Raw genomic sequence first — 22,895 nt, 5'->3', positions numbered from 1 at the left:
TGTGCATGCAGCCATGAGAGATTTTTTTTGGATCTTTTTAAATGTTTGAACATTTTACCATCGGTGTATCATTTCGGTACTTATTTAACAACTTCAAACAAGCTGACATATCTGATAAAAAATCAATAAAGAAGCTAACTGTCAGTAAAAATAATTGAAAGCAGGCGTCCACATGAGGGTGCTGTTGGGTCGTTAATGTATCTCTATTACACAGATCACAAATACAGTACCAAATAGCTATTCTAATAGTTCATAAAACAAACATTTCATTAATCATTTTCTTACCATACTATCCAATACGGGGAGATATCCAACAGTACATCAGCAATATACATGCAACAAAACGAAACTTAAACAGTCCAAACCATTGTTATTATTATAAGTAGCACCTCACATCCTAATTACAGTTGGTAAAAGTCATTATATTGTACTTTTTCTTCCCTACAATTCAGACTTAGGTATTTTATTTAGCCAGAAATGTAACATTGAGATTCAGGATTTCTGAATTGATGTTCTTGTAATTTACTTGATTATTTCTAATCTATGCAACCTCCTACTTTCTTCAATACATTTCGAGTATTAACGTCTTACTGCAATGCATTCATTTGATAGTTATAGCCACCTTCTTAAATGTAGCCTACATTACATGCTATACATACCGACACACAGGTGTTTTCAGTTTAGTGCCTGATGAAGGGTTCAAGTTAGAGTTGTGAAATCCTCTGCTGGGTTTACATGAGGTTAACTTGTTCTGATAAACATGGGCGTCATTTTGTTAGAAAAAGTGGTGTGGACAATTTCTCCAGATTTAACATCAGCAGCAGAAGAAAAAATACGTCCCTCCCCTGTTTGTTGAACCTCGAGCACCTGCATGAATAACCAATGCATAGACCTGTGGACCACCAATGTGTTTTTAAAACAATGAACGCACAACTATAGGTCTTGCTGTGATGTGATTGTAAATGTGTAGCTTTATGCACACAACGAGCGCACAGGTATGGAGGACAGAACATGACATAAGTAACAAATAAATAAATGCATAAATAAATGCATAAATAAAAAAATAGATAATAATAAAACATAATAATAATAAAATAATAATAATAAAATAAAATGTATAATATAATAATTAAATAATAATTAAAATAAAATAATGATTAAATACAAATAATAATTAAATAATAATACAATTAAAATAATAATAATGTTATACTCCATTTATTGGAAATAGAATGTTATATACTTTAACTAAAGGATGTTATAAAATGCAGGACTTTTACTTGTAACAGAGTATTTTTAATGATGGTATTGTTACTTTTACTTTATCCATCACTGGTGTTCCAACAGAGAAGTGTGACATCCGGCCCGACAGGGGGCAGCACTGACCGTTAGTCCTGAAGCTAATGCTAATCGTCTGTTTACAAACAGGGGCACAAGAAGGTAGCGTTAGCTTAAGGTAGCTTCGTATTGTAAAATAAATAAGTCACGTCTGTGGTGTACGTCGTCATGTGGATAATGTTTGTAAAGCGAGGTAACGTTGAGTTATGATACCGAATCATGTGCCTTATCTCGTCTTGAGTTGTAAAGCTTAGTTGGTCTAAATTCTAAAATATACTGCTGAAGTTAAGCTAACTTTGCTAATGCTACAAACGGCTGGTTATCAACCCCTTCATTTTCAGAGAGATACATTGACGCACTGTAAATTATGTTACATAACATGTGTGAGGTAGATTTCAGGATGAACCCAACAGATAACCACTTGCCCTGTAAATCAAAATAATGAGCATAGCTACGTTAGCTTGTTAGCTTACTAGCTACATTGCTTACTGTCGTAGACTGTCTAGACTCGGTGTGAAGCAGTGTAAGATAATCATAATTAACTTCAGTATCAGTATGCTGCTGTTGCTGGAGCATTGCAACGTTCCTTGTTCAAAAATAGCAGTCTATTGATCAGATTAACTTTCAGTAAAACAACTTCAACAACTGGTTAAACTTTAAACCTGAATCTAGAGTCTCTCCTAATGGCTGCTTTAGGCTTTAATCTTGCCAGCGGGCAAGATCTTTTCAGCATTGACACAACAGAACAATCCAGCTCTATAACAAACTGTGCCCTTAGTGGGGAAGAGGTGAGGCAGTTCTACGAAAATCTAATGAAAGATAGTCAAGGGCAAGACAAATCAAGGAGGAGAGCAACTAGCAAGGGTGATAATGGCAGAGAGCCCAATAGAAGAGAGAGGAGGAGAACCAGGGCAGCAGAGATGCAGCAGGCTCAAACAGACTCTGTGGTTCATAGAGGGAATAGTAGTGAACGTGAAGGCAACACAAGAAGACATGTCATCTCAGAAAGGACCATGGAGCTCCTGGGGCTCAGGTTTCTGCGCTGTGCCAATGACGGCGACATCTCTGGACTCAAAGACCTGCTCTCAAAGGGTGTTGACATCAACTTCCAGGTACAGTACTGACTTACTGCTTAGTGTGCTTTCACTTTCTGACCCTTTATTGGTTTTAAGTCCTGATGGTTTTCCCTTCAGGATACTTACTTTTGGACGGCAATGATGTGTGCAAGCTGGTCAGGACAAAGAGCAGCGGTGAGGCTGCTGCTGCACCACGGAGCAGCCTGGGTCGGAGTGGTTGACACTCAGGGCAGGGATGCCAAAGACCTGGCGCTGGAAGGTATAACCATGCATTTATTAACATCTCTAAAATGTGTTTTGTGTGTTTGTTTGTACAATGAAGTTGAACTCATTCATATCTGTTTTTCCCCAGCGGGCCACAATGAGTTATTGGAGGAGTTGGAGAGCTATGGGAAAAGTGCAGAGAGAGACCCTCAATCTGATAGCAGGTAAGCACACACTGAGCGTTGTGGCTCTTCTAGAGCTGTGACCCCACATGAACCAACATTGCTTCTGTGTGAGCCCGACCCGAGCCTGAACCAGGGCCGTTATGGGCCTATGCTACATTTAATAAACTTGAATTACCTTCATTTTACATTGTAAATGACATTACACAGACTATGTTTTGCATTTAAAGAGAAGTCACCGGTAAACGTTTAATGTTTATTTAAATGAAATCTTTAAAGGTGGGGTAGGTAAGTTTGAGAAACCGGCTCGAGATGGCTAGAATTTGAAAATACACAACCGGAGAAAATCTGCCACTTCCTTACAGAGCCCCTCCTCCAACACACACGAACGCGCACATGACCAATGAGGGCACGAGATAAGTTTGTGCACAGGTGGAAGGCTGACAGGCAGGTAGGCCATCCAGTTATTTTAGCCGGGCCGGCTAAAATGATTGGTCGTGCTTTTTACAGCGCTACGGCTTCCACAGATGACATTTTTTTATGGATTTTTTGTCAAAGCACTTAAGATATTCATTGCTATCGGGATGTTAAGAGCATTCCATGTAATATAACAAAAAGTGTATCTCGAGCCGGTTTCTCAAACTTACCTACCCCACCTTTAAGAACTGTGACCAATATCTGTACTGAGTTGGACTTTCTAGAGTTGATAAATAAACATAATTATAAGCTGACGTATATGTAGACACAAAGGTTAAAGTCAGGAGTGGCCCTTTGAACGTTTTACTATAAGCATGTTACAAGAAAACAAGTTTCACAAAACAGTCAAAGATTAAATAAATCGTTTGAACGTCATTAAAGGCCTTGCACAACATGCAGTGGTATTTCCACTTATTCAGGTTTATACAAATCACTGCTTAGGTTGGGCTGAGCAAAGACATGCTACATACTTCTTTGCACATTTTATATCACATATTATCTTCACAAGTGACAGTTTTAGTGAGTATACAGAACTATCAACAAACGATAACATAATGATAGTGTACAATATGTGCGACATGGTAGATGTGAATCAAACAGCAACTTTGAAAAGCTACTACTTTTTGTTGTTGTAATGGATAAGCTAGGATTCACCAAAGTCACACAAAATAAACTAACCAATCCAGGAAGCGGAAAAACAGTGTTTGTCAATGGAGTCTGGTGGCTTTCAAGAGAGTCTAGGTACCAGGCTTCAGTTCCAGATTATTCTAAATATAGAGTCTACTTAAACTGATGTACATTTTTTTAAGGTGGCTAAATAATTGTTTTGTGGCTGGCTGCCCCTTCCTCAGAAGTGTATTTCTTTGCTTCTTGCTGGTACTCCTTCCTTTTCTTTCCATATACCTTTCCTTCAACAACCGTACTTCAAAAAAATCCAAACTACCTCTTAAATGCACATATATATATATATACATATGGCTATTGTTTTAAGACATAAATCAAAATAGTGAATCTGTTTCTTTAATACATTTCCTCTCATTGTCTCCTCCTCTGTTCACCCCCAGTGCCTCCCAGCCTCAGTGGTGCGGTGTGTGTTGTAGCGAGTACAGCAGCAGCCTGTCGTCACATCTCTCCTCCACTCTTCATCTGTTCAGTCTGCGGCGTGCTCCCCCCACACCCTACTACTGCCTCCCCCCCTCCAGCAACAGCTACAAGATGATGGTTCGCTGCGGCTGGGAACCGGGGACAGGGCTGGGGCCGGTGGGAGAGGGGCCCAAACAACCAGTGCCAACGGTGCTGAAAAGAGACCAGGAAGGCCTGGGATATGGACACATGAAAAGAGCCAAAGTGACTCACTTCCAACCCAGGGACTCTGCCGCAGTGAAACGACCATCACAGGAGAAACAGGAAGGCAGAGACAAAGGAGAGAGGAAGGAAGATAGTAGGAGAAAAGAACAAAGAGACAAGACCTGGGAAAGAGATTTCCGTGCCTCTTTTTATCTTTGACACCTGCTCAAAGTGACTTTTCAAAACGTTTTCTCTTCCAGACGCATCTAAAAGTATCTCTAAAACATTAAACCGATCTTTTATGAAGAGGTGTGTTAGCTGTGAACAGCAGCTCTGTAGGAGGCTGGGAATTTCACATGGAAGTGAAGTGAGTTTGTGTGAGTGAACGCATGAAGAGTGGATGCAGTAGCGTACGTTGTCACAGAGTGCAGGTGTGTGTAAAGGTGCTTGGAGGTGTGTATCCTGTTTGACTCCACCTCAGACCTGTTTCCGTATATGGTCATTCTTGCCGCTGTTGTGCAACGACCAAATATGGGATTGATTTATCTTCATGATTTTGATTTGCTCCGTGTGACCCAATGTGGGGTTTACTCACTGTAAACCATTAAGACTGTTTCATACGGTTTTCATTTATTTAATATACATCCACTCGTTACGGTTCATTAACCAGGGAAATAAATGTCTTGAATATAAAAGAGCTGTTTTCTTTTGCTTTCCTTTACTGCCATTGGCAAGCAATTCATATTACAGGACAACATTACTTTGAGATTTGGCTCCACTTGACCAACATGCACATATAGATGAATTAACACCTAACTTGAGTAGAACATACATATACCTACATGACATTACAAACAAAAATATAACTAACCTGTAGCAAAACATGTCCATCTCCACTTACAAAATAAACAGTTGAAGTTGTAGGTGGGCAGTCGACTTTAATCATGTCAAATGTTTCCACAATCTTAGAATAACCCTCATCCAATTAGAAGTAATTCATGTTTCCTTTCATGTAGAGTTTCAAGTAAAGTTTCTATCAGTAGTTTTTTGTACATACAGCAGTTAGGATATTTTAAGTATATGTAGTTATCTCTCTTGAGCAGCAGAAGTCATGGTGTTAAAGGGTGTCCTTCAGATGGCCATGATTTTTGTATGTTATGCAACTAAACAAATCAACAGTGCAAGGCAAGGCAAGGCAAGGCAAGGCAAGGCAAGACAAGGCAAGTTTATTTATATAGCACCTTTCAACACAAAGCAATTCAAAGTGCTTTACAAAAAATGAAAGACATTAAGACAATGGCATTTAAAATCAGTCATTAAAAAGCAAAGGTAATAAAAGAAACATTAAAAGAGAAAATACATGGATAAAAGTTACAGTGCAGTTTAAGATGTGAATAGTTCAATTAAAAGCAGCGAAAGTCTTCAGCCTGGATTTAAAAGTAGTCAGAGTTGCAGTGGACCTGCAGGTTTCTGGGAATTTGTTCCAGATATTTGGAGCATAATAACTGAACGCTGCTTCTCCATGTTTAGTTCTGACTCTGGGGACAGAAAGCTGACCAGTCCCTGAAGACCTGAGAGATCTGGATGGTTCATAATTTAGCAGTAGGTCAGACATTTATTTTGGGCCTAAACCATTCAAAGCTTTATAAACCAGCAACAATATTTTGAAATCAATTATTTGACAGACAGGAAGCCAGTGTAAGGACTTCAGAACAGGAGTGATGTGATCCACTTTCTTAGTGTTAGTGAGGACTCGAGCAGCAGCGTTCTGAATCAGCTGAAGCTTTCTAATGGATCTTTTAGTGAGACCTGTAAAGACACCATTACAGTAGTCGAGTCTACTGAAGATAAAAGCATGGACAAGTTTTTCCAAATCCTGCTGTGACATTAGTCCTTTAATCCTAGATATGTTCTTTAGGTGATAGTAGGCTGATTTAGTAACTGTTTTAATGTGACTGTTGAAACTCAGGTCAGAGTCCATGACTACACCTAGATTTATGGCTCTATCTGTTGTTTTGAACATTGCAGACTGAAGCTCAGCGCTAACTTTTATACGTTCTGCCTTGGCTCCAAAAACCATTACCTCAGTTTTATCTTTGTTTAATAGGACAAAGTTCTGACACATCCAATCATTGATTTGTTCAATGCACTTACTCAGTGTTTGAATTGGAGCATAGTCTCCTGGTGAAATTGTTACGTAAATTTGTGTGTCATCCGCATAGCTATGGTAACTTATTTTGTTGTTTTTCATTATCTGAGCCAGTGGTAGCATGTAGATGTTAAAGAGAAGAGGCCCCAAGATGGAGCCTTGAGGTACCCCACATGTCATATTTGTCAACTCAGATGTGTATTTACCTATAGAAACAACGTCTTTTCTGTCCTTTAAGTAGGACTCAAACCAATTTAGAACTGTTGCCGAAAGTCCCACCCAGTTTTCTAGTCGGTCTAGTAATATGTTGTGGTCAACAGTGTCAAACGCAGCACTGAGATCTAATAATACTAACACTGAAGTTCTGCCACTGTCTGTGTTTAAGTGGATGTCATTGAAGACCTTTACAAGAGCAGTCTCAGTGCTGTGGTTTGGTCGAAAGCCTGATTGAAACTCATCGAAACAGTTATTTAAATGCAAGTAATTACTCAACTGTTGAAAAACAACTTTTTCAATGATTTTACCTAGAAATGGCAGGTTTGATATGGGCCTGTAATTGTTCATTACTGAAGCATCTGGATTATTCTTTTTTAAGAGCGGTTTAATGACTGCAGTTTTCAGGGCCTGTGGAAAAACAAGTAAAGAGACATGTTTACTATGTGAAGTAGATCTGAGGCCATGCAATAAAAAACATCTTTGAAAAATCCTGTTGGAATAATATCAAGGCAGCAGGAGGAGGATTTCAGAAGTTGAATAATGTCCTCTAGGTTTTTTATCATTAATCTGATGGAATTGTGTCATGATGTCTGAATTGATATTAGGTGGACATAGGGACAACACATTTGCTGTACCTGATGCAGAGGCACTGACTGCTTGTCTGATTTTCTGAATTTTGTCAGTGAAGAAGGAGGCAAAGTCATTGAGAAATTCAGAGGCTACTGACACTGGGGGTTTAGTTAGTCTGTCGACGGTAGCAAACAAGGCACGTGCGTTATTTTTGTTTTTGGCAATGATATCAGAGAATAAAGACTGTCGTGCAATTTTCAATTCCAAATTATAAAGGCCAAGTCTCTCTTTATAGATTTCAAAATGAACCTGGAGATTTATTTTTCGCCATCTGCGTTCAGCTTTTCGACACTCTCTTTTTTCTGTTTTCACGGTCATGGCCTTTCTCCATAGAGATATTTTCTTGCCAGTCACTTCCTTTACCTTAGTTGGAGCAATGGCATCTATAACATTTTTTATTTTTTTATTAAAATGATCTACTAGCTCATTTACTGAGATGTTAGCAGGGGCAAGTGTGGAAGAAAAATTCTGAGTAAACATTTCCCTAGTATTTTCAGTTAAATATCGCTTTGTGGTTACCTCTTTTTTGAACATTTTTGTGAACAGAAATAGAGCTCTCAAAGAAAACACAGGAATGATCAGAGAGTGCAACATCAGTCACCACAACCTTAGAGATATTCAGACCATTTGAGATGATTAAGTCCAGAGTGTGCCCCTTATTGTAGGAGCTCATGGTACCTTCTCACCCAATTTAACACACCTGCAGCCTTGACCATGTGACTGGCAGGTCACATGCTTGTGTTTATCTGCAGTTTCAACATAGTAACACTGTCTGGGTATTTTATTAAATGCTGCACTCCTGTCTGATTTTATGTGTTAGGGTTTAACGTGTTTTGAAGTCTCTATTTAAATAGGCACAACTCAAGCCAAAGGGGGTCATCAGAGCTGCAAAACGCTCCCCCAACCCCGACAATACAATATTAGACAAACCATATAATGTGTAATACAACACGTCAATGATATTTTTATAGCCCAATATCACAAATTACAATCTCTATCTGGATAGTTGACAAAAACATTGGTTCTTGAAAAACTTGCTTCGGATTAGGAAAACCCACTAACAAAAGCCCACTGAGTCATCAGAAAGGTGAGGTGATGACTTTGTGGTAGTCATTCAACTGACTTTAATGAGAGTATTTACGGGATATTGCGATGTATTGCATCATGTATTTTTAGGAATTTTACTTTGTTGTTTGGATACTTTATGCATTTCAAAGACTTGGAGTAATGTGGCCTCCCCCCAAATTTCATACACATCAAATCAAAATGGTATGTGTGACAGTAGAGATGAGTAGGCCTATACGATAGACTTGGGATCTAGAGATGTGACCAAAACACAAGAAAGCCCCCAAAGGTACCACCAGTTAGTTTTTATTGATTAAGCTGCATGTAGCTTTGATAAAAGCATTTTAACAATAAGATAACATAAGAAAATAAATCCATGTTAATGTGTCATTATGCCTCCTTGACATTAGACATTTTCAGACATTTTGTTTTATGAGTTTACTTATTTTCAAATCTGGTTGAGTTTGATTTGTAATCATGACACAAAATGTTATTAATTAGTGTTTCGACAATACATATTTTTCCTGTCAAACATTTCCATCACTTATGAACTTCTTCAATAATTAAAGTCATGGTCTATCACAATGTCACATGAGATTACAAACTTCTGAATAAACTTTAAGCAGAATTTGTTATTACTAAATTATACATTTAGACGATAGTTCAGCTCTCCTAGTTGTCGGCATTTCCTGAGGCGATTTAACGTGTCACCAGCTTGAGCTTGATCGGTTTCAGAGGTCCAACCAGACCTTCTGGGTCCATTATCAAAGGGATCTATGAAATACAAATACAACATTTGAAACACGTGCTCTCTCTGCCTGCAAATCCAACTTGTCAGCAATCATGTAGTAATTGTCATTTAAAAAGTAACCACCTCTGTCTCCTCGCAGACGGAGAAGCTGTAGTTCTGCAGAACTTCCACCATGGCCAGTTTAATCAAAACCAGAGCAAAACGCATCCCTATGCAGTTCCTCGGCCCGAGCCCAAACGGCAGGTAGGTGTACGGGTTGATGCTCTGCTTGTTCTGTTTACTGAATCTTGAATAAAAAGCAACAAAGAAAAGAAAATGTAACTTTTACACACATACAAACATAAAAGGGAATGTTCTTATATACTATGTTTCACAGGATTGTACAAATGAAGTTTCTCAAGATTCACGTTCAAGTGAAGAAATATGTATACATAGTAAGTATATTAATTGAGAAAGACACTTACAGTATACACATCTACACACATTTACAGTACACATTTCACCTTATACATACATTTATAGTACACACTCAGGAGCACTGTGGCATCTACCTGTCAGGTCTGAACTCCTCGGGCTCGGGCCACAGCTCGGGGTCGTGGTGCAGAGCGTAGACTGGGACCATCACGAGCATGTCCTTAGGGATTGTGATGCCACTGATCTTTACAGTTTCTTTGGCAATTCGTTCAAGACGTCCAGCTGGAGGGTAGAGCCTATTGTCAAAAGATTACTGACTGTCTTTTTTCAGTGTTAAATATTTTTGAAAATCTACAGACTTGTACCCAAATGTCTATTCTAATAATGTTGTTTCAATGGCAAGGTAGCAACTCAAAAGAACAAGATGGTTCTGACTTTCTTTTATAATTATCATATGGACATTTGTGTTATGTGTGTTAGTTATTTGGTGCATGATCAAATGCCTGCAAATCTAATGACATTCCCGACAACCTCAGCTATTCTTTATTTTTAGTGCTCATTAGCAAATATTAGCATGTCAGCAAGCTATAATAATGGTAGTAACATTGCTAAACATTAGCATGTTAACTTAATTCTTATGCTTAGCATGTTGTGAACAGCTAGTATAAGAAAAAGCTCTTTACCTCAGACACTCATTGACGACACTGTCTAGATACTCCATCTGCATCAGCTCTTCATATTGGACAGAACCCTGCAGAGATACAAATCATGCTTACACTAAACACAAATCGGGATTTTGAAAACTTTAATTTAATCAATTATATGAAGTGCAGAGAATGACTCTTGTACCAGAAACCTCTGCTCTACCTTTTTAGGGAAAGTGGAATCTATCTCTTCTTGCAGGCGTTTCATGACTTCAGGATTTCTTGCCAAACTGTAGGCCAAGGCAACGAGAGTGAGGGCACTCGTCTCGTAACCAGCAAACAAAAACATTGTGGCTTGAGAAACAATCTCATGATCAGTGAGACCTGTCAGGGCGGACGAGATGCATGAAGAGGGATGAAGAGGAAAAGAGGCCTCATAACCTTTTGTGTGAATACAGGTGAGTGAATGTAATACCTTTATTCTGCTTTTCTTTCTTGGCTTCACTGGCAGTCTGAGAGTTGATCATATGTTGAAGCAAATCTGCATTCTGAAAACAGGAAAGATACATGCTCTCCAACATGTGTTTGATAGTATGTTGTATGACAGCACAGTGGACCATGACAATCCAGAGATTGGGTTTCTATGGTAAACATGAGTTGTTGTTGAAATATCCTGTTGTTGTTGTTGAGTCAGAGATGTGTGTGTACTGAAGATGTGGTGTATTACTGTCTTTTTTCATCAACTCCTTTGATTGAGGAATCCAATGTTTATGCAAAATGTTGGCGGTCAGCTCAATTGAGCGCGATCAGATGTTTATTGTAATACGATGAAATGCTCTAAAACAGAAAAACTAAAACTAAATGTTTTTTATCGTTTTGTCCAGACCTGGTGTGAGCTCCTGTCTCGTTCTTCTCTGACCTTCCCCAGAAGAGTATTAAAGAATTGAGTAGAAGACTTTGGAAACAAGGAGACCCCAAGCCGCTCCATGAGAGGAAGAAGAACAGGGAAAAACCCTGAGAAGAGAAAGAGGGTTAGTTATTATGATCTTAGTCACGAACATAGCTGTTTACATCAACATAAAGAATTAAAAGGTGTCATTGAAAAGCAGTGGATACCTTGGAAGAGGAAAAGAAGTGGGTTGAATTTAAAGAGCTTCGAGGCGTGTTTGATGAGGGGATGTGAGGGGTTGTTTATTGAGTCCACATCCACACTGAATGCACAGCTGGCCATCACATCCATACTGTAGGCTCCAAAGAAGCTGGACACACAAATAATGATATCATTGATTATTGGTTGAAACCAGTTGCCACATAGAAAATAATGTACTTGATAATAATTAAGCTCCGGTCAGCTGTTAACTTAGCTTAGTACAAAGACTGGAAAAAGAGGGACACAACACCTAAGCTCAACAATATACAGCCACTTTGGTTATCATGTGACCATCTTGTCACATTTAACCATGCATAGCACCGCATTACTCACTCTTTTACTGTTATGACTTCATTATTGCACGCCTTGGACTGCAGGCTGGTTGTGAGTTTGCTGGAATGATGTTTCATGAGGCTAAACATCTGAGACCAAGGAAAAAGTGTAAAAATGAGAGTGAAGTTAGTGTACTGTGGAGATGAATTGGTACTATAGAGTCGTCCTCCATCTTTTAATCATTCAAAATATGACTTTTACAACTTGTGAAGATCCAAAAATCGTACTTCTTTTATACGGCCAGAGGTGAAAGAGGGAGTGAGGATGTGACGAATCCGTCTCCAGTCGTCGTCCTCAACAATAGAGATAGCGTCATAAAGGTCCCCATTCAGACGAAAGTTCTGAAGTTTGTTAGAAACACACCAAAACAATCTTTTTTGTTTTCTGAGGACACCCCAGAGATATATCTATAATGTTTTTGTAAAAGCAAGAAATCTGTTCCCCAATAGAGAGCTGCTCAAGGAGATGGACTTGTTTGATTTACCCTCAGTTATCTTGTTCATATGAGAGATAGACTTTGAACTATGCACTGTAGTCGAACAACACAATTAAAGTGTTAAGTTGACATTTCCCCCCCCCCCTGCCAATCCTCATGCCCTCACTGATTTCAAAATCACATTATAACAACTTCAATTTGAAGACAGCTTTAGTCTGCTAAAATTGATGATCAAAGGATATTGTGTCACTCTCCAGTGTCTTATTTACAGCAATCCTTTATATTTTCTATATAGTGTTATGTATATCCTCACCCTGCGGTTGGTGAAGTAGGTGAAGCACTCCTTCACGATGATGGCTTTCACCATGTCGGGGTCCATCACTGCCATCATGGGCTTCCTGAACTCGTATGATCTAGACATTTAAACAAACACATTTAAATGTTGGGCATTCATTGTTAAACTCTTGTTGCTATAGCAGGAGAATATCTTTTTTTTTTTGTCAGTTTATTGAACATGCCAGAAACAAAACATACAACAATAATAATAATATATATATATATATAATTTTCTTTCTTGTTTCTTCTAACTCATAATAATAATTATAACAAAGTACAAAAAAAAAATAATAATACAAAAGAAAACAAAAAATAAATAACAATAATTCTCAATTAGTCTCTGTCATGTTCAACAGGGGCAAGAAGAAGCTTAAAAAAAAAAGAATTCTGGTCCTACCCCCTCTAGCATACATTTCCCTTATAAATAAAATATTAGGTCATCGTCATCAGCGATATGTTTGTCTTGTTAATTATTTTAATTTTTTTTTTACAAAACAATCAGAAAAAAATTACTTTTATATTTACAATAAATAACAAATGGGATTTTACAGGTCCTGTTCATAACCATTAATGATTTGGCTCCTAAATAATACTTTCAGTTTAGATAGACTTGTACAATATATATCAATATCTGCTGCCATTAGTAAGACTACAGCTGATACAAGCAACCACGGGTGAAGTTCAAGAGTCAAAACCAGTCAAACGTTGTCACATAACAATACATAATTATGAGTAGCTTGGTGTTAGGCTTAGTTACGTTTTATACACTTCTGCTTTACTGACTCTTTCTTAACTTACATTTCTACAGGAAATCTATTTGGTGTTTTGGGCAGGTAATAATAACTTGTATTGCTATATGTTGTGTCTCTGTTAGATATAGTTCCCTATGAGGAGCTTATCACACAATCTCAACCTTTTGTTTATGTTATTAGGATGCAGGACAAACCCACAAACCTGTAATTAAATGTTATGGTCGAGAGTTACCGCATTTTACAAGCTAATGAAACTCAGGTTCCTTTTTCATGGCTCTACACATTTGACAAAAAATCATTTCCTGGATTACTGAGACTTTAAATCTACTTTGCTGACATACCGTTAATTTTGGGCCCTATCAATGAATCGTGTCATATTATCATATTGAATTCTTAAGCAACTTCACACCCCCACCGACATCCTTTTTGAATATGCATTTAATATCATTTATGTTTTTTGTTTGTTTTTTAATCCTGTGTCAATCATTTATTTATTTATTTTTCCTTTTTGAACCCACCAACAATGTTATTTGCATTGGACTTTAAAACTGAAAAGAAATTAACAAAAAAAAAGGCTTTATGGACTCACCCCCATATTTTTCCATACTTCTTAGCACACTCGATGTCATCCTCGTAGTAAACCTGGTAACAGAGAATGTACTGTATGTTCATCCCTAATCACAAAAAATATCATTGTCCGTTGAAAGACAAAATTAAGAGAATTCTATTTAGATAATACAACTGTATTAAATATTTACATACAGAGTGGTACCTGCCAACTGTTCCCCAGTACGTGTACGGCTTTGGACCTGGGATCCCCAATTTCTCAAATATGCCATGAGTCCACTTGCCATACCTGTACAGAACAGAAACACAATAAAACGCAATAAAAATAAAATTATTTACGGTCACATCGTGTCAGTCAAAGACTTTAATCTTAACTTTGGTGATTTGGTGTGTTTCTAAAGGTGATTTATGTCACCGGTAGTACGAATAATCTTCCTTAGTTAAAATAAACCTCTGATCCTTACACAAAAAACAAGCAGAAGCATGTGATCAGTAGAATCCATGTTTCTAAAGAGAAGAAAGGAAGATAGCCCATGGCTCTCGCTTGCTCTGCCAAGTTGAACTGACCTCAGTTTTGGACTGAACTCTGACTGACTACATGTTCGAAGGTGTGGCTTCTCTTCACCGTGTTGCATAAGATGTTTTGCTGTTTCCTCTCATGTGCAGCGACAGTGCCCAAGTGTCACCCACACATAGGGACGCGGGAAGTCAGTCAGAGTTGGGGGTGCGGCGTGCGGGTGCGGTGGGAGGGGGGGGAATATTTTTGTTTAAATATTGAAGTTAAAAGCATCAATCTGGTGCACTTTGAGAGCAAAATTAAGAGATCTATGGATACATCTCTCAACACCCATATGAAACAGAACTGTAAGCAGATCTACTTTTTCTTATATTTTACAAATCACTCCCCTTTTAAACTGTATTCTTGTTTTACTATCATATAGTATTTCATAACTGTTTTTCATTTATTCTCTCTGGCTGTCCATCTCATAATGTTCACATAGAAACTAGCTGTCAATAGGAATATCATTCAGAAGAATTATAATTCGCCCAGGCCAGGCGATGCCACTGGGCGGTCCTGTATAATAACGTCATATTAAATGCAGTCATTTGGTCTTTAGCAACAGCTTGTGAGAGCAGTGCATTCATCGGTGTTTGTTTTAATGCTGCCAGTTTGTGGACGGCCTGTGTGTTGATGGGACTTCTCATGCTCCCTAAATGTTTCCCCTGCCTTTCGCCAGTTGTTAAACCCTGCTTTCACAAAACTCCCATCCCTGATCTTGTCTGCACTGACAAGCTTCTTTTCTATAGCAGAGCAACAGAAGAAGCACACTGCATTATCACTTTCTCTTATATAGTGAAGCTTTTTATTGACTGCTTACACTAAAATGCTAACTCAAAAATAGTACTGTAACTCAAAATAAAACTTTTGTATTGATTTGTTTAGTGAACTTTTTGGCATTGCAGTTACAACTCTCCGCCAACAGATGGGGGTGCTGCAGCCCCCTCAGCACCCCCCCCTTCCTGCGCCTCTGCCCACACACCTGAGTATATGCCTGGACTTGTCTTTGTGTGATAGATCTTTGTGTTTTGTTGTTAAAGACAATTTCCTGTGTCTTTAATGGCTTGGTTGTATTGCTTCTGTAACACAAGCAATACAATTATTAGAGCCCTAAAATAGCTGCGTCACAGACGACAGAGATAATAATACCTGTTATTTAATAATGGTGTTTAGTTTCTTTCTGTTAATGATTCACATAACGGTGCGTGTCTGTCATTGGTTCAGCTCTCACACATGCCCCCTTGGTCACGCAAGCTGAATAACCTGAATGTGCAGCACGACATAAAAGCCTTTGGTCCGTGATTTTGGGCTTTAGTGGAGCTTGTGCTGCCATTGAAAAAAAAGAAAAACACGCAGAGATGGGCTTTTATTTTTCCACTGAGACATGGACCCTCCTGGTGGCTTTCATCACACTGACCGTTGTGTGAGTGTTTGAACATATTTGTCCTAGGTATGTATGCTGTGTGTTTGTTTGTATGATAACTCTTCTGTTATTTTGTTATCCAGGTATGTCTGCTGGCCATTTGCTACATTTAAGAAAATGGGCGTCCCTGGTCCAACACCAATCCCTTTTTTTGGGACCATGTTGGCATATAAAAAGGTTGGTCAACATAACTTTTCAAAATCAATACTCAATCGATTCATACCAGAGTGTACATGCTAAGCAGGATACACAGTAGTGTGGTAGAGCACCTTACACATATCATTCAAAGTGATTATGTGTAAAAGTTACTTTACATTTATGTGTAAAAGATGAGTGAAACTGGTATGTTATGCCTTGATGATATCTACACTTTGCATACTGATAAAGTTATTTAAAACTTCCACACGGTTAGCATGTGTGTGTAATGGGTGCAGCATGGTTGTGGAGTTTAAATCTCTGATTACATCATGCATATTGTGTCATTCAGTTTTTAATGGTTTCACCATTTTCTCATAGGTTAAACGACAAATGCAATTGTTATCAGTGTACTGTATCAGTGTTCAATGTCTAAGATGAAAATAAAGTATTTTAATTGTGTTATTAAAATCTGATAATGAAAGTTTTCCTTTTCCCATTTATTTTACTTACATTCGGTAATCCATCAGTGTTTAAACATATTTTATTTTGTGGGAAGTCTGAAGTGAAGTTGTTGAAACGGATGATTTGATGATTGATCATTTTAACATGCACCGTGTTGCAACTCTTGTTTTTGTTGATATATCCTTCAGAATTAGCACTACTTATGTTAATGATTTCCATATTTAAACATTTGTTTTCATGCTACAGATATCTCCAACGCATTGAAGTGGACAGAAGAAAGGTGTTTAATTCATAATCCTTTTTTTTGTCAGGGATTCACTGTCTTTGACGAGAATTGCTTCAAGAAATATGGAAAAACATGGGGGTAAGTCTGCCTGATGTACAGTGCGCGTATTGTGTATTATGTATTGTGTGCTAATTAAGTTCTTGGTGTCATGTTAAAATCTTGAATGTAATGTAATTTCCCCCCCACTCATCCTGGAGAAAAGGCAGAAGTAATGAATCATTTCAGGTTTTTCATTCCTGCATTATCTGATTGTTGTCCTTTGTCTATATAATATATGCTTTTTCTGTTTGTAGTATTATTGTATATCTGTTTTACAAAGAAGCTTTGTCTCTGACTGTATCAAAATCTCACCTGGTAGGTTTTTTGTATCTATTCATATTCTTTTCACTTCTTGTCATATTTAGCATATTTGATGGCCGTCAGCCCGTGCTGTGCATCACAGATCCGGCCATGATCAAAACTGTTCTGATAAAGGAGTGTTACTCTCTCTTCACCAATCGCAGAGTAAGCTAATCTAAAACACATTTGATAAGTCATTGTGTTACTTTAACTCTTCTTATCTGTGGCATGTTTCGTATAACTCTGTTGCAGAACTTCCGTCTGAACGGGGAGCTTTACGATGCTGTGTCAATCGCTGAGGACGATCAGTGGAGGAGGATCCGCAGCGTTCTCTCTCCCTCCTTCACCTCAGGGAGACTGAAGGAGGTACAGCCCCCTCTCCCTTTATTGCATGTTAAACTTACCTAATCATTAGTTCAACCAAAAAGTGTTGTTGCTCCTTGGATTGCTCTGGGATTTCTTAAAGGCCTAAAGAGGAGAAAGTACTCCTGCAAAACAAATAACAAATATAAGAGAAAAATAAGAAAATCAAGCATGGTTATGTGTAACTGAAATGTTCATTTTCCTTTTATCCCTTTATCACCTTGTGGCCAGTCAGACTTATTCTGCAACTGCTTTTTTAAACCAAAACAGCAGAAACTCTTTGTGTATTGTGATGTGTGTTCTACTTTTCAGTTTTTAAGTAAGCACATTCAATATTTCCCTGTCTGTACTGCAGATGTTTAGCATAATGAAGCACCACTCTGCTAACCTGCTCAGCAGCATGAAGAAGAAGGCAGACAAGGATGAGCCCTTAGAGATGAAGGAGTAAGGACACTAAATACAACAAATTCAAATACTGTATACGTTTATTGCAATAAATGTCTGTTTAGGCCTGAAAGGATAAGGTCATCTCTAATGTGTTCGTTTGCTCCTTAGGTTCTTTGGACCCTACAGTATGGATGTAGTGACCAGCACAGCCTTCAGTGTCGACATTGACTCACTCAACAACCCCTCAGACCCTTTTGTCACAAACATCAAGAAGATGCTGAAGTTTGATTTTTTTAACCCTGTCTTCCTCACTGTTGGTAAATAATAAATGTTGCTTCTATTAAATGCAGCTATTCATAATTGTGTCCTTCACCTGTCGAATAGTTACAGTAAATACAACCAGTGTCCTTCCTTTGTCCTTGAACAGCTTTTTTTCCCTTCATGGGTCCTATTTTTGAGAAGTTGAATTTTGCATTTTTCCCTGCTGCGGTCACTGATTTCTTTTACGCTGCACTGCAGAAGATCAAGACTGGTCGAGAGCAAAGCAAGCAAAAGGTATGCCTGTCTATGCATGTGTGTATATACATATATGTGTTTATAGTGTTATCAAAAATATAATCAAAGCTATTATTATGTCTTCTTTTAGAGTCGAGTGGATTTCCTTCAGCTGATGATTGACTCCCAGAAAACCCACGATTCCAGTAAAGTGGAAGAGGACAAAGGTGACACACACAGCCACATACAGTACACGCATTAAAGCACAACTTAAAACAAATCTTAATAATATCTCTTTGCTATCTCCCCAGGTTTAAGCGATCATGAGATCCTCTCTCAAGCAATGATTTTCCTGTTTGCTGGCTATGAAACAAGCAGCAGCTCTCTCAGTTTCTTGGCTTATAATCTGGCGATGAACCCTCAGATCATGAAACGGCTGCAAGAGGAGGTGGACTCCACTTTCCCTAACAAGGTGTGGTATAAGTGGGTGGGGGGAGGACAATATTGGAAGTATAGCACGTGGGTCTCAATATAATTAATGTAAAGCTGTTTCATTGGTTTTTGGCAGCTAGAGGGCAAATAAGATAACATTTCCACCAACTCTTAAGGCTCTAAGCATAATTAGCTAAACATGTCTGTAGGCTATGCTATAACCAAAAAGAGGACAAACCCAGTAAAGCTGCTGAGTTAAGTGATAATTCTCCAGGTGTGTTATTACAACTGGCCCCTTCCACATTACATATTGTTTTGCATTGTTAACAATGTTTTTATGACATTTAGAAAAATGCGCTTTTTTGCTTTCTTGCAACTAATTGAGATGATTGATACCACTCTAATATCTTTCCAGTATTAAGGCTGCCGCCAGCAGCTGATTGACTAAGCATATGATTAGAAACTGGATACAGCTTGCCACTGTAAAATAGCAACTTGTTATTTTGGATCAAATCAAACAAGGTCGAAAGTATTAGTAACCATCAGAAGAGATTCTAGGCAGATTTTTAACCTTTTGTCAGGTAAGCGGTTTCCCACTTGTCTCCTCCTTTTGGTTTAGCTAAGCTGACCAGTTGCAGTCTGTAACTTGTATTTACCAGAGTGCTGTCTATAGGAAAATAAATGAACAGAACAGATCTATCTTGAACTTTTTTCCTTCTCATTTGACTAATACAAAATAAAATAGCAATGGTTGTTATGGGGAAGTCACTTTTCTGTAACCAGAGCATCATTAAAGTGTTATTAGCCAGCTAGCTAGCTAAACCTATAGGTGGTTATGGATATGGTTCCCATTCCTTATAAAGGAGAGCAGTGTTATTTAGCCTCAGTTATTAACCATTATTGTTTCCCTCTAGTGTTCTTGTGGTCCAAAATGTCCTTGATATAATTGAGTCGTGGTCTTTTTATGTATATGTGTGTCTTTGTGTTTGTAGGGTCCTGTTGAGTACCAGGCTCTGATGGAGATGGAGTATCTAGATGGCGTCATCAACGAGTCTCTCCGATTGTACCCAATTGCCCCACGTCTGGAGCGTGTGGCCAAGGCGACTGTGGAGATAAATGGCCTTGTGATTCCCAAAGATATGGTAGTGGTGGTACCCACATGGACCCTTCACAGGGACCCTGATCTGTGGCCCGAGCCAGAGGAGTTCAAACCTGAGAGGTTAATATACTGTATATATCTATATGTTAAGGTTAACCAAAACAACCACAAAAAGAAGTGTGTGTGTGTGTGTGTGTGTGTGTGTGTGTGTGTGTGTGTGTGTGTGTGTGTGTGTGTGTGTGTGTGTGTGTGTGTGTGTGTGTGTGTGTGTGTGTGTGTGTGTGTGTGTGTGTGTGTGTGTGTGTGTGTGTGTGTGTGTGTGTGTGTGTGTGTGTGTGTGTGTGTGTGTGTGTGTGTGTGTGTGTGTGTGTGTGTGTGTGTGTGTGTGTGTGTGTGTGTGTGTGTGTGTGTGTGTGTGTGTGTGTGGTGTGTGTGTGTGTGTGTGTGTGTGTGTGTGTGTGTGTGTGTGTGTGTGTGTGTGTGTGTGTGTGTGTGTGTGTGTGTGTGTTGTGTGTGTGTGTGTGTTTCGTGTGTGTGTGTGTGTGTGTGTGTGTGTGTGTGTTCGTTTACGTGTACATGTTTACGCGTGTGTTCGTGTACATGCTTACGTTCGTGTACATGTGTGTCCCCAGGTTCAGCAAGGAAAACAAGGGGAATATTGATCCGTACACATACATGCCTTTCGGGGCAGGACCCAGGAACTGCATCGGGATGCGATTTGCTCTGGTGATGATGAGACTAGCATTGGTGGAGATCCTGCAGAGGTACAGCTTCTCTGTGTGTAAGGAGACTGAGGTGAGACCACAGATTTGTTATCTTAACACTGCTTGTAATTACTTATTTCTAGTCAGAGCGGAGTATGACACCTGACTATTCCCTGTGTTTTTGTTTTTTTATATTTCTGTTGTAAATTGTTATCTTTTATTGTGATTGTAGTGATGTGTTTTTATTACATGTACAGCACTTTGGCTCGACGAAAAATCACTTTTAAATGTGCTATATAAATAAAACTTGATTTGATTATGGTGAATACGTAATCTATTTCATGGTGCAGTTTGATCCAGTACCATATCCTTACGATCAAGATACTGCTAGTTTAATTTGGAAAACAAGAGTTATATGACACCTAGGATAGCCAACCAATCATGATTTTTGTGCGTGTAGGTCTGTCCAAAGATCAAAAGCCATTAACCTGACACTCTGTACAAAAGGTACAGGTGACACTGTTCATCACTGGGCCGGAGAGTCACTGCTGTTTTTGCTGTAATGTTAAAATAACGCACTCAATAAGCTGCCAGTTCCTTAAATGAGGTTACTACCTTCTGTAATGCTGCCGGATGTTTGTTTAGTTGTGCATTGTTGACTTTGTTCACACTTCTCTTTCTCTTTGCGCATCATTTCCTGCCAGATACCCTTGGAGATGGACGTCCAGGGTCTGCTGATGCCAAAACGTCCAATTCAGCTGAAGCTGGAGGCACGTTCTTAACCCTTAAACTGAAAAAACAAGAAGATAAAGGTTAATCATTTTAGCGTTTATGCATACAGACCTAATAATTACATACATTTTACCAAGGTAAAAGTACAGTTGTGTGTGCAATTGTATCAGTTACTTCTTTTTTTCCTGTCAAAGCTTTAATGTCAAAATACATTGTGTTACAAATGGATAATTTGTAAAGCCTGTGTTAACGATAAAATAAATTGATTTTTTCTCATATGCACTCTCATTTTTAAATGTGATTTACACTGTCAGAGCAGCATGCAATGTACAGGGGCTAAAGATGTGTCTGAACAACAGAAGCAGGACAGTAACATGTTGATACTTAAAATAAATATGTTTTATATGAGGGTCATTGTTTTATATGAGGGTCATTTTTCCAGTTGGTAAGACAACTTACGATAGACTTTGATCCCAAACAACAGCACCATGTCTAATTGCCAAATAATATAGCTAAATCAACACTTCTCTGATAACAAAACAGAGGTGATTACTGAAATGTATTGCAGGCTGATTGCACGGGTTTCATTACATTTTGCAGGTGTTCATGTTTTTGTTTTCACCCTGTGTCTGTGACTAAAATAAAAAAGTAAATAGAGTTTGTTCAGATATCAGCCAGGAAGTGAGTTAATGTTTTATCAGATATTTCAGTAATAAAAAGCATAAAGTGGACCACTGTGATAATGTTGTCATAACCAGTTACTAAGTGGATTTACTCGAGTACTGTAGTTAAGTACAATTTTAGCTACATTTCCTGATACATTATACTTCTTTTACTCCACAACATTTATTTCATAACTTAAATTTCTGAAGAACGGATTCAGATTAACTATACAAAATAAATTAACAAACATTTCATCATGTATTATTATAGAGTATGATAAATGTAATCGATTCCTTGGTCAAATGTCAAGCTAAAACTATAAAAAAAAAAAATGCCTGGAATAAAAACAACAGCGCACTCGTGTGGATGCTATTTTATATTGTGTTCATTTATTGACCATGTGCTCCTGCTACTACAGATCCATTATCCACGTTTTTCAACCATCTTGTTCTTTCCATGTTTATAAACAGAGGGTAGGATAAAAAAAGGAAAGAAAAAAAATTCAGAGCCGAGCAAACCAGCTCCAGTGCAGAGTAGACACCACATGTTCCTGGGCTGGGATTAGGGGGACGTTTAACAAGTTATCTGCTGAACACAGCTGAAATCTGTGGTGATATTACTCCAAACCTGTCAATTAATGCTGCATTTGAAGAGCCCAAATTGCAGGAATAAAATATAATGAACTGTCATCCCATATAAATACTTTTTTTTTTGTCTTTCAGTAACTTGTGTGATTCATCAATTTAACGTTTTATATATTTAAGTTTAATTAAATGACTAATTTGCAGCCATTTGAATGTATTCAG

General features: G+C 38.3%; 3 protein-coding genes across 3 annotated transcripts; 2 read left to right on the top strand and 1 right to left on the bottom strand.

Moving 5' to 3' along the window:
- Positions 1-2,021: 2,021 nt before the first annotated feature.
- On the top strand, positions 2,022-5,336 carry gpank1 (G patch domain and ankyrin repeats 1). Its single transcript, XM_034130183.1, has 4 exons — positions 2,022-2,450; positions 2,532-2,673; positions 2,767-2,842; positions 4,342-5,336. Exons 1-4 carry the CDS (start codon positions 2,022-2,024, stop codon positions 4,781-4,783), a joined length of 1,089 nt encoding a protein of 362 aa, XP_033986074.1. The 3' UTR covers positions 4,784-5,336.
- A 3,578-nt stretch (positions 5,337-8,914) lies between these two features.
- On the bottom strand, positions 8,915-14,542 carry LOC117482178 (cytochrome P450 3A30-like). Its single transcript, XM_034130182.1, has 14 exons — positions 14,472-14,542; positions 14,203-14,296; positions 14,030-14,082; positions 12,666-12,765; positions 12,144-12,257; positions 11,917-12,005; positions 11,550-11,692; positions 11,320-11,447; positions 10,909-10,981; positions 10,657-10,817; positions 10,473-10,540; positions 9,927-10,085; positions 9,499-9,661; positions 8,915-9,398 (listed from the first exon to the last, which is right to left on the bottom strand). The coding sequence occupies exons 1-14, from the start codon at positions 14,540-14,542 to the stop codon at positions 9,324-9,326; spliced, it is 1,491 nt and encodes a 496-aa protein (XP_033986073.1). The 3' UTR covers positions 8,915-9,323.
- Positions 14,543-15,836: 1,294 nt separating this feature from the next.
- LOC117482177 (cytochrome P450 3A40-like) lies at positions 15,837-22,157 on the top strand. The gene is made up of 13 exons (XM_034130181.1): positions 15,837-15,989; positions 16,073-16,166; positions 16,901-16,953; positions 17,280-17,379; positions 17,467-17,580; positions 17,933-18,021; positions 18,133-18,281; positions 18,392-18,519; positions 18,611-18,686; positions 18,771-18,931; positions 19,884-20,110; positions 20,623-20,785; positions 21,399-22,157. The coding sequence occupies exons 1-13, from the start codon at positions 15,925-15,927 to the stop codon at positions 21,474-21,476; spliced, it is 1,497 nt and encodes a 498-aa protein (XP_033986072.1). The 5' UTR covers positions 15,837-15,924; the 3' UTR covers positions 21,477-22,157.
- Positions 22,158-22,895: the final 738 nt, after the last annotated feature.

This window comes from Trematomus bernacchii, unplaced genomic scaffold (genome assembly GCF_902827165.1).
Source record: "Trematomus bernacchii unplaced genomic scaffold, fTreBer1.1, whole genome shotgun sequence".
In the NCBI taxonomy this organism is placed as follows: Eukaryota; Metazoa; Chordata; class Actinopteri; order Perciformes; family Nototheniidae; genus Trematomus; species Trematomus bernacchii.
The sequence above is the reverse complement of the archived record's forward strand: the minus strand, read 5'-3'. Positions and strand labels throughout refer to the sequence as shown.

What these genes read in the sequence shown, in the direction of transcription:
- gpank1 (XM_034130183.1), top strand. Translation starts at nt 2,022, where the DNA reads ATGGCTGCTTTAGGCTTTAATCTTGCCAGCGGGCAAGATCTTTTCAGC. An exon ending in GTGTTGACATCAACTTCCAG is followed by an intron (nt 2,451 to 2,531) that starts GTACAGTACTGA and finishes TTTTCCCTTCAG; the next exon opens with GATACTTACTTTTGGACGGC. An exon ending in CAAAGACCTGGCGCTGGAAG is followed by an intron (nt 2,674 to 2,766) that starts GTATAACCATGC and finishes GTTTTTCCCCAG; the next exon opens with CGGGCCACAATGAGTTATTG.
- LOC117482178 (XM_034130182.1), bottom strand. Translation starts at nt 14,542, where the DNA reads ATGGGCTATCTTCCTTTCTTCTCTTTAGAAACATGGATTCTACTGATC. An exon ending in CCTACTTCACCAACCGCAGG is followed by an intron (nt 12,258 to 12,665) that starts GTGAGGATATAC and finishes AACAAACTTCAG; the next exon opens with AACTTTCGTCTGAATGGGGA. An exon ending in GAAGTCATAACAGTAAAAGA is followed by an intron (nt 11,693 to 11,916) that starts GTGAGTAATGCG and finishes TTGTGTGTCCAG; the next exon opens with CTTCTTTGGAGCCTACAGTA.
- LOC117482177 (XM_034130181.1), top strand. Translation starts at nt 15,925, where the DNA reads ATGGGCTTTTATTTTTCCACTGAGACATGGACCCTCCTGGTGGCTTTC. An exon ending in TAAAGTGGAAGAGGACAAAG is followed by an intron (nt 18,687 to 18,770) that starts GTGACACACACA and finishes CTATCTCCCCAG; the next exon opens with GTTTAAGCGATCATGAGATC. An exon ending in ACTCCACTTTCCCTAACAAG is followed by an intron (nt 18,932 to 19,883) that starts GTGTGGTATAAG and finishes TTGTGTTTGTAG; the next exon opens with GGTCCTGTTGAGTACCAGGC.